At 43.6% G+C, this 10,061-nt stretch overlaps 1 protein-coding gene across 2 annotated transcripts in view; it reads right to left on the bottom strand.

The window, feature by feature from the left end:
- DHFR (dihydrofolate reductase) overlaps positions 1–10,052 on the bottom strand; it is a 22,458-nt gene extending 12,406 nt beyond the window's left edge. Inside the window, exons 1-4 of one of the 2 annotated variants that reach the window (XM_065860989.2) lie at positions 9,885–10,052; positions 9,340–9,389; positions 5,937–6,042; positions 4,944–5,070 (exon numbers count right to left, since the gene is read on the bottom strand). In XM_065860989.2, the coding sequence (XP_065717061.1) occupies positions 4,944–5,070; positions 5,937–6,042; positions 9,340–9,389; positions 9,885–9,970 (369 nt within the window). In that variant the 5' untranslated portion in view covers positions 9,971–10,052. Of the gene's footprint in view, positions 1–4,943; positions 5,071–5,936; positions 6,043–8,046; positions 8,157–9,339; positions 9,390–9,884 lie in introns of those variants that run through there. The other variant, XM_071802579.1, reaches the window with a different exon arrangement.
- Positions 10,053–10,061: the final 9 nt, after the last annotated feature.

The raw sequence follows: 10,061 nt of genomic DNA, 5'->3' as shown, positions 1-10,061 counted from the left end.
ATCAGGAGACTATAAACCTGACGAGGTAGTCAGTGTCAAGGCACACTTGGGAAAATGAAGGCTGTATGAGTTTTTTGAACCTCTGTTGGACTGTGGGAGTTGTTTTCAATCTTTTCTGCTCTCATTTCCTAATACTAATACCCTACACAGCTTTCCCTGCCCCCACCAAAATGCTTGCTTTGTCTAGCTGCTCTGCCTTTTCCAGCTACAGAGGTCAAGGCCCAGAAGAGACAGCTTCCCAGAATATGCTGCTGAACACAGTCTGAGTACAACCTACACGAGGACTTGGATGGACACCCTGTTCAGAGCTCACCTTTCTCTGTGTTCTTCACAGGACTTGAGGCAGCTTATGTCAATACTCGCACCACCATGGAGAGAACTGTGTCCTTGAGGACCTAGGGGCAGTGGGCAGGATGGCCATAAGCAGCAGATGGCTGCACTGTGTCCTTATAAATGTTCAGACACTGTCAGACTTGCTCCTCTCCCCACTGCAGTCCTACGAGGAAGAGGTTGCAGATAGCAGTAGTCCCTTGCCTTCATCCCATCTGCTGCCCCTCTGCTGCCGAGGGCAGCATCTTCCCCCAAAATGCCACCCTGGAGCACATGCTCCAGAACCTTTGCTTGCCTCAGTTCTTAGAGGCTGGGCAAGACACAGGAGCCATCTGTACTGGAGACAGAAAGACAGACTGGACACCAGTGTCGCATAATGTGCCCTTCTGCACCCAGGCAGCTGGGTAGATGCTCCACCTCAGCACAATTCTCTGGATAAGCCAGGCTTGTGTTTCAGTGTGGTATCCGGGTGCGGCAGCATGAAGCACAGAGAGGAGGCAGTCAGGAAAGACATGGACCTGCTGGAGAGGGGCCAGGGGAGGCCACCAAGATGATCAGAGGGATGGAACAGCTCTGCTGGGAGGACAAGCTAAGAGAGTTGTGGTTGTTCAGCCTGGAAATCAGAAGGCTCCAGGGAGACCTTACTGCAGCCTTTCAGTATTTAAAAGGGGCCTGTAAGAAAGATGGGGACAGATGCTTTAGCAGAGCTTGTTAGAGTAGGACAAGAGGTGATGGTTTTAAACTAGAAGAGGGGAGATTCAGGCTGGACATGAGGAAGAAATTTTTGACATTAAGGGTGATGGGACCCTGGCCCAGGTTGGCCAGAGAGGTGGATAAGGCAGGCATTGAAACATCTTGAGTGACTCTGTGCAGAAAGAAGGTGCCAGCACCTCTCTTCAATCTGATGTCCTTTGGAAACATCCTGAAATGTGTGAATCTGCACCAGTTCATGGGCTACCCTTGGTAACCCTTCTGGATTGCCACCCGGAGTCCAGAATCCAGGCGAGATGTGGTGCTGCCCACAGCACCCACCAGGGGTGTGGGAAAACAAAGAGAGCAAAGGTCTGGAAGATCATGCAGGCATTCCCCACTCATACCATCTACAGAAAGACCGTTTGGAGGATTGTTTCAGGGAGCTCAGTGACAACAACCCTGATCATGGTAGATCTCCCTATGCCAAACCGATTAACTGATCGGAAGTTGCTAAGGTTAGGAGCTGTGTTAAAAGGCTCCACAGGACAAGAAGCCACTCTCTTGAATAATGATATGGAGTCTGGAATTGTTGCCTGGCAATGGCAAAGCTGCTGTAGTAGCTCTTGACAGACGGCCTCAGCTGCACACCCTCACATTCAATACATTCTGCATCTGTTTCTTATTCTCCAAGATCCCTTTACCAATGTGATGCCACCAACCTGAGCTCAACCCCTATGCCAAGGGCCACAGATCAACCAAGCCAAAGCAGCTACACTGAAGACTCCAAGGATGCTATTATCCCCCATCTTCCTACTCATCTTTCAAGACATCTACAACAACCCGTGACATGCTGTCAGAGCAGCCCACCTGAAATAAGTGCAACAGGTGCATGCATGCGTGAACTTGCTGTTCCCTTTTGTAGCAATCCTGACCAAAAGATCACTGTACATTAGGGAGCTAGTGACGCACAGAACAATTAACGTGAAAAGGCCCAGCCCTGTACTGTGCTGCACGTATTTCCTGACCACAGGATAAGCTCAGCCAGAACGCTGTAACAGAAGAGTCTGTAGGCAGCTCTTACTTGGCACTGACACCTACACCACCTGTGTGTCCTTGCCTTTATCTAAAAGAGCAGCAAGAAGTTCTCATGCGAACATCCTTTAAGTTTGCCAGCAGAAATGATGAATAGACTTGTTTTCTTGTAAAGAAGTCCTGTAACAGCTTCAATGACCAGCATTGGGTAGCCCTTCCTACAGACAGGATCTGTACAGCATGCTGCATATTGCTTACAGGCTCCTTCATTGCCATACAACTTGAGTTCCCAACATCTACAGGGATGTAAGATAACTTACACTATTCTGTCCTTCTTCAAACTCTTAGCTCTATTTAGTAGCATTTTAAACGACACATTACAGAGTTGGGATGCAATTCTGACTGGGATCATAACAGACCAGCTTCTCGTGGTCTAAAACAGCTCCCTACTGCACAGTTGTGTGGCTATGCAGAGACGTAGAAGTGGATATATTCAGGAGGCATGGTAGTGCTACTTGTAAATTATGAGGAGGAACCAGGGACAAGACCAGAAACAGAAAAGGGTTGATGGTGGCTGGGACCCTTATCTGCAGGAGGCAGATGAAAAGTACGGTGCTTTCCAGAGTGGCCTGTTCTTGTCAAGGTTTGTCCTCATAAAGCTTTACCTGGTTTGAAAGATCTGATGTTCACGTTAAACTCCTCCATGTGCTAAAAGTAGAAATGTCATGTCCTCAGCACCGCTTGTTTCAAACTGCTTCTGTTGCACTTACTTGCTGAAGCAATTACACTCCCTCCATCACAGGCTTGTATTAGTAAATATAGTCAGTTCTAAACCCTTAAGCCGTACAAAGTAGTAAGATCCAAATAATGCTTTAAAAGCAAATATCTGCAATTACTAAACAAAATGATTCATTTAAATTACCAACTGCTCTTTTACTTCCCACACATTTCTACATGGTATAATGTCAATATTCCTGTAATCCTTTGTGAATCTTTAATACAGGCACTAAAAATATTACCTGCAGTTTTGGCAGAGCTGTATGTTTTCCATCAAAGCCTTCTAATTAAGATCACAAAGCTAGTTTGAATGCAGGAATCTATATAAAACTGCCAGATTTCTCCCTAATGAATTACAAATTCTTTTTAAACATCCCAGGTAGATATTTGAAAGGGGCAAAACAGTTCAAATTTTAAGTCATATTCCCTTACGCTGACCAGCACAAGTAATATATTGCAAAAGTACTCTCGATCAAAACTGCCTATTTATAATCTAAGGATTGGTGAGTAGTAGTCTAAAAAGTGTCCAGTCCCTTGCTCATGTCCAGTAGTTATGCTCAATCTGAAGAGAATCTGTCTCCAGAAATAAACTTACTGCCTGGAAGCAGGTATTTCAATGGCTGAGAGTGAAGGACAGGTTACTTCTACGTGTTAATACTTGATCATAGACTGAATGAGTTGGGACATCAAATACATGGTGGACTTCACCACATGCAAGACTGATAATAAATTTTAAAAAAGATACAGGAACAACAGTACTTTACAGGCTATTTGCATATGCATCTTATTTTTCTTACAATCTTTGCAATATCTAACTACCTTGCCTTTTTTTACTGTAGAAGATATATTCCCTAAGACACAAAGAAGAGGTTCACAAAAGGCAGAAACTACAAATGCAAGAAATATTAGAACATTTATTTTCCCACCCAGCATACAAAGCACTTTATCAGCTCTAATTTGCTACCAGCAGCATGATGGCATTGTCCTCACACACCTGAAGTACAAGTGCCAAACAAGAAGTGGAGTACATTTCCCAGCATACTTCTTGTGACCTAAAGGACAGCAGAACTATTTTTCCTTTACTATACTAAAAAAGGGAATTGGTTTACAATTCTTGATTTTTTTAATCAGAAGAATGCTTATTGTCGTTCTTATTCCATATTTTCCTGACTGATATGAAAGAAACTAGGGTTGATGGCAATAATGTTTTGTGTGGTACTGTTTGATGAGAAATACAAATTATATAAGAACTTAACAAGTTAAAACCAATTGAGAGTTAAAGGGCTGAACCCTGATTGTGTAGGGGCTGAAAGCATGACTCTAGGGATGTGGGTGGAGGTATGGAGAGTTGACTAAACTTTACACGCATAAAGAGAAGATGAGAAGAAAGTTTTGGGGGAAGGGAGAAAGATGGCTGACGAAACAACGAGCAACAAGACAGGTTTTATTTCAGACCCTCAGTTCGCGCAGCTAATATCTCAGTTAAGGACAGGCAGACTATTGCATTTGTGGGAAAGCAAGGCGATTATAAAAGGCTTTGTCTGTGCAAAGCCAGTCCTCAGAAAAAAGTGGCACATGCTGCCTTTTTGGCACATGAATGGACACCTGAATACTGAGACGTTCTAGACATGAAGAGAAACCTGTGGAGTGGGAACAGCAGGGATGCCTGGTTGCTGCTTGGGAAAACAGAGTCAGTTCTACGTTTTGTTGCATGATTATCTCCTATTATTGCTGATACCATCACCTGCCAGCTCTCTCTAAATCCTCTTTTCTTACCTGTATGTCATACTCTGGCTAAAAATTTGGATCACTTCTCCTTGTTTCCCCACATCCTTTGCAGAGCCCGTCTACTACCTCAGTAAAATAAATGTAAAAAGTTGGGTCTTCGTTTACAAACCTAACAATTTAGATAGTTAACAAAAGCTTGCAGAAGTGCAATAACTGTATGATACTGGACCTTTAGCAAGAGCAACATTTGGTTTCTTGTGAATTGAAATTTTACTCTCCAAGACTTGTTCTGTTGGAATCACTGGAGTTTGCTGGGTCACATGAAGGAAATTATCCTCCTAAAGCTGCAGAAAATGAGTAATTTAGGAGTACTCTAACTGTACCTTGTAAACTGAAGAGCCTCCAATGATCCAAACCATGTCTACTTTACTCTGTAACTCTGGTGAATCCAAAAGAGTTAAAGCATCATCCAGACTTTTGGAAAAATAATGTGCTCCTTCTGGAGCTTCCCTAGAAAAAAGCCAAGATTTATTAGTAAATAATTAATGTACCATTCATCATGATAATCAATACAATCTAGATATGCAGTCTGTTGAATTCACAAATGACTAAATGCTTCACAATATCTAATTATTTTGAAATGCATATTATTGTTAAACTATGCTAGAATTCTCATCTGACTGCAGGAGTGCCTAATAAATCAGAGTTTAATCATAACTGTGACTTAAGAGGCATTATAAATTACAGATCTGAAATTTTATATCATGTTTTAAAAAAGGTGTAACTGAGAAATTTTGATATCTCTAAAATGAAATACAGATTTCTAAACCATTAATATTTCATTCAATAAAACTAGCCAAAAAGCCCCTATCCCCCCGCCCTCTCTCCCCGCCATATTCAGTCCCAAACTCACCAACATTCTCCAAACAAATAAACCACTATACATGAATATTTTTGTTTAAGAATTTTCGGATGACTGTGGGTGATGCATTCAAAAAGAGAGCTCTGAAAAAGGACAGTTCTTTTCCTTAAATGCTCATTAAAATAAACTTCAAAAAGGGGAGTAAGACCCATCAACCTAACCAGGAACTAGAGAAACACAGTTTAATACATGAGTCAGAAAGACTACTGACAATCGTTAGTTTGCATGCAGAGCTAGGGCTTGTATTTATTATGTAATTACAATTATCTGGTGAATTAATTATACAAAAAAATTAAAATAACAATTAAAAAACTGAAGTAATGATACCACTCAGAACCTCATATCCAGATATCCACAATGTTACATTTAGAATTACTTTAATATTTATTGCTACACATATGCTTATGTGCAGACTTGTTATTTATTTTACAGGCCTATTATTCATCAAACATACCTGAGCTCTCTGCTGAGCACTATATTAATTCTGTCTTTTAAAGGACGATGCTTCTCAGGAATGGAGAACCAGGTTTTTCTACCCATTACCACTGCATTCTGTTTACCTGAATAAGAGAGAAAACACTTATTTAAAAGGTATTTTTGCTCTGTCCCAAATTTGTTTTGGTTGTTTCATGGCACTGCTGGACTTTCCCTCCCTCTCCCTTGAAAACCACATTTCAGCACTTAACGAAAGCACAAGCTTAGGCCTCATTTCTCTAATTGGTCACATGCACAGAAGAACAGGTTTGTGGCCTCCAAGTATTGGCAGGCAGTTGACAGCAAAGTAGTCTCATGCACACCTATAAACTTATAATTGAAAGAAAAATCAAAAAAGGCATGTCATTGCCCATTATATGCATTACACAGACACTGGCTCCACTATAGTTATGAGGCCAAATCAGTCTTTGTGTGAGACCAACTAACATTGTCAAAGAGTTCTCTTAGTGTGAAAAAACATCATTGTTCTCTTTATAAATCTGAGCAGTACACAGTAATCGACTTTATGTTTGCGTGTTCCACCATTTGAGTTATAAAACCAGCAATAATTCCCAGCTTTGACTGTTATTTAAGAAAAAAAAAAAAAAAAAAAAAAGAAGAAGCCATATAAAGGACAAATTTTAGGAGAACTAGCCAAATGAAATCCAAAGCAGAACTGCAACAGGTGTTCAATCACATTCTAGAATTCACCTATAATTTCTGACCAAACCCAAACATTCATAACATGATTATCTCTTATATGTATCCTGCTAAGAGGGTTTATCTTTCACTGTATCAAAAGGAGCGTGGGCAGCAGGTGGAGGGACGTGATTCTGCTCCTCTGCTGTGAGACCCCACCTGGAGTCCTGTGTCCAGCTCTGGGTTCTTAGCACAGGACACACATGGACCTGTTGGAGAGGGGCCAGAGGAGCCACAGAAATGATCAGAGGCTGGAACAGCTCTGCTGGGAGGACAGGATGAGAGAGTTGGGGTGTTCAGCCTGGAGAAGGCTCCAGGGAGACTTTATTGTGGCCTTCCCATATTTTAAAGGGGCTGATAAGAAAGATGGGGACAGACTTTTTAGCAGGACCTGTAGTGACAGGACATTTGGTGATGGTTTTAAACTAAAGGAGGGAATATTCAACCTGGACATAAGGAAGACATTTTTGACATTCAGGGTGGTGAGAGCCTGGCCCAGGTTGCCCAGAGAAGTGGCGGATGCCCCATCCCTGCAGACATCCCAGACCAGGCTGGATGGGGCTCTGAGCAACCTGATCTGGTGAAGATGTCACTGCTCATGGCAGGGGTGGCACTGGATGAGCTTCAAAGGTCCCCTCCAACCCAAATTATTCTGTGATTCTACGAGTATGAGGAAGTGGAGATCACAGAGAAATAAACAAAGAGGTTGAGACTCATAAAAAGGTAACAGAAGTTCTTAACAGCACTACACAGCAGGAGAGATTTTAGAGAAAACAGTATTTTTTCATAGCTATCCTCCCTGCTTCTTGGTCTGAGAGGCTGGATCTGCTAGATCACAGCACAGAACCAATACTCCAGCTGTTTATTAGCAACGTCTGAAGACTCTTCTGCAGATAATTTTGATGAGTAAGTTTCTTAGATGTACTGCAATGTCAATTTAGATGTGTTAGCACAGATCACTGACAGCACTGCTGAAGGAAACATACAAGTTCTGAAGAATGGAAGTATCTTCTTACTCAAGATTCATACTGGCATGCCTACAGGGTCAGAACAAAGATTTGTCTAGACCAATAGCTAAATTACAGTAGTGGCAAGTGCAGACATGCAAGCAGATTAAAGGCAAGATCAGGGATCTTCACTTACAAAAATTAGTGACTCTGACTTTTTTGAGCCAATGGTGATGTCCCTGCTGTGAAGATTTATGGCAGCAAAATGCATTAAGAGGTCTGGTTACAAAGCAACTTGGCTGGTCAGCATCATAGCTTATCAAAAGATTTGCAGGCAGGATGGAGCAAAGCTTTTCTTTTAAATTATACTTAAAACATCTTTTTGTGATTACAGATTATTTGTGCTGGGTAAGATCCAAATCGCAGACACATAAAAAGACTTACATTGTGTTACATCTTTTTTGTACATAAGGTTGCAATGGACTGAATCGGGTCTTCAAAATGTAAGTAAAATCCTTCACTTAAGACTGCTGCAAAATATTCCTTCTTGAATATGGAACAGACCTTCAAACCAGAATATGAAATAGGTCACTCAGTCAAAACACAGGCACATGTTAGGCTGTCTAGAAGTTTTAGCAAACAAGTGAGTTTTGCTAGACACAAGTTTTAACAGGACCATGGAAAAAAAAAAAAAAAACCCACAGGAAAGAGTGACCACATTGGGAAAGCAGCAGAAATGTGAGGACAAACCTGCTGTCTCTCATTGCTCTTATTCCACCAGGCACAGTGAGCTGGTTGCATGGCTCAGAGAGGTCCTGTTCTCCTCTCCCAACACCTGATCCTACCTCACACCTCGTACTGACAGTCCCCACAGACACCCAGTAGCCTTGACTACTGGGTCACAGAAGGAAATGTCAAACCAGCACTAAAGTCAGTGTGAAAGAGGAATGGGGGTAATACGGCAAGACCTGTCTCTTCTGGTAGTGTTAAGTACCCAGTCAGAACAAATTAGCTGTTTTAATCTTTTGTATTCTTATCTCTGTTTCTGCTGCCCTTCACAATTTTTTTCACCCTACAACAACTGCTTTTGTCTCACCAAATCAACAGAGTCTATAAAATTCCTTTGTGCAAAGGTCTTGCTGGGCCTGAACATTATTGCTGTGTATTACCAGCACAGTTGCATGTTACTGTGTATGGATATATTGCACATGGCTGCAGAATTGCTGCTGCATGTTGTCAGTACGGTTATGGTTTTCTGGCACGTTGGGGTGGCTCAGCACTAAGAGAACCGAGCAAAATTACTGTCACAAGGGTCAGAGGGGTGGAACAAATGGCCAAGGCTGAGCCAGAGCAAACAACTTAAGATAAGCTAATACAGCCTGAAAAAAAAAACAACCAAACCTCTTTGCCATACAAAACTGTTTCAATTTTTAATTTGTTCAGGGGTGGAGTTGTAGGAACAGACAGGTAAGTGAAGTTTTCTAATCAGTTGGGGAAACAGGACTTTTTGAAATTATTTTTTTAGAAATCATGTTCAGCCCAGAAACATCTGATTCACCTCAAGCTTCTCTACCTGAAATAATCTGCAGATGGAGGCAAAATACTTGTGAGGCTTGGGAAGGTTTGCAGAAGCAGGACTGTTAAGTCAGGCGAGAATACAATCACCAGTTTTTTCATGACCAATACTGCATGAACTAGTTTTAATAAGCAGCGGCACCTCAGCCAGGAGTACGGTACCTTCCACGTGGGTCGTGCTCGTCATTCTCTGGAAGTACCTGTACTCGTTCCTGGCAAAACAAAACAACATGAAAAGCATTACAACGTGGTTCAGGAAAAAAATTACACTTCCCTAATCTGGAAAAAAAAAAACATGATGCAAATGCCGCCGCGGCTCGGGGACGAGAGGCTGGACAGGGCCCGGCCCGGTGCCATGACTGAAGGGAGAACTTTGGCCCCGGGTCTGCCCGCAGCAGAGATTACCCACGGCCGAGAGGCTGTCGACACGCCTCCCCGAGCCCCGGAGCACCGCGGGGCCCGGCAGCCACTGCCCGGCACGGCCGCGGGGCCCGGTAGCCATTTCCCCGTCACGGTCCCCCGAGCCGCCACGGCGGCCACTTTCCCGCCCTGCTGATCATTGCCCTCCCCGACTACAACTCCCAGCATGCAACGCGCGGCCCCGCACAGCCCGCCGGCGGGGAGCGCGCCGCGCTGCATGCTGGGAGTTGTAGTCCGCCCGCGCGCCCACCTCCCCGGCGGGAAGGAGCCCGGCAGAGCCGCGGTACCTCAGCGGCGGCCAGGGCAGGGTGCCGTCCTTCCCGATGCCCATGTTCTGGCACACGGCCACAATGGAGTTCAGCAAGCGCACCATGATGCCGACCGCCGCAACTAGACTTCGGACCGAGCGAGGTCGCAGCAGCGAGGCAGGCCCGGGGGGCGGTGGCGGTGGCGGTGGGGCGGGG

This window comes from Patagioenas fasciata, chromosome Z, assembly GCF_037038585.1.
Source record: "Patagioenas fasciata isolate bPatFas1 chromosome Z, bPatFas1.hap1, whole genome shotgun sequence".
NCBI lineage: Eukaryota > Metazoa > Chordata > Aves > Columbiformes > Columbidae > Patagioenas > Patagioenas fasciata.
The sequence above is the reverse complement of the archived record's forward strand: the minus strand, read 5'-3'. Positions and strand labels throughout refer to the sequence as shown.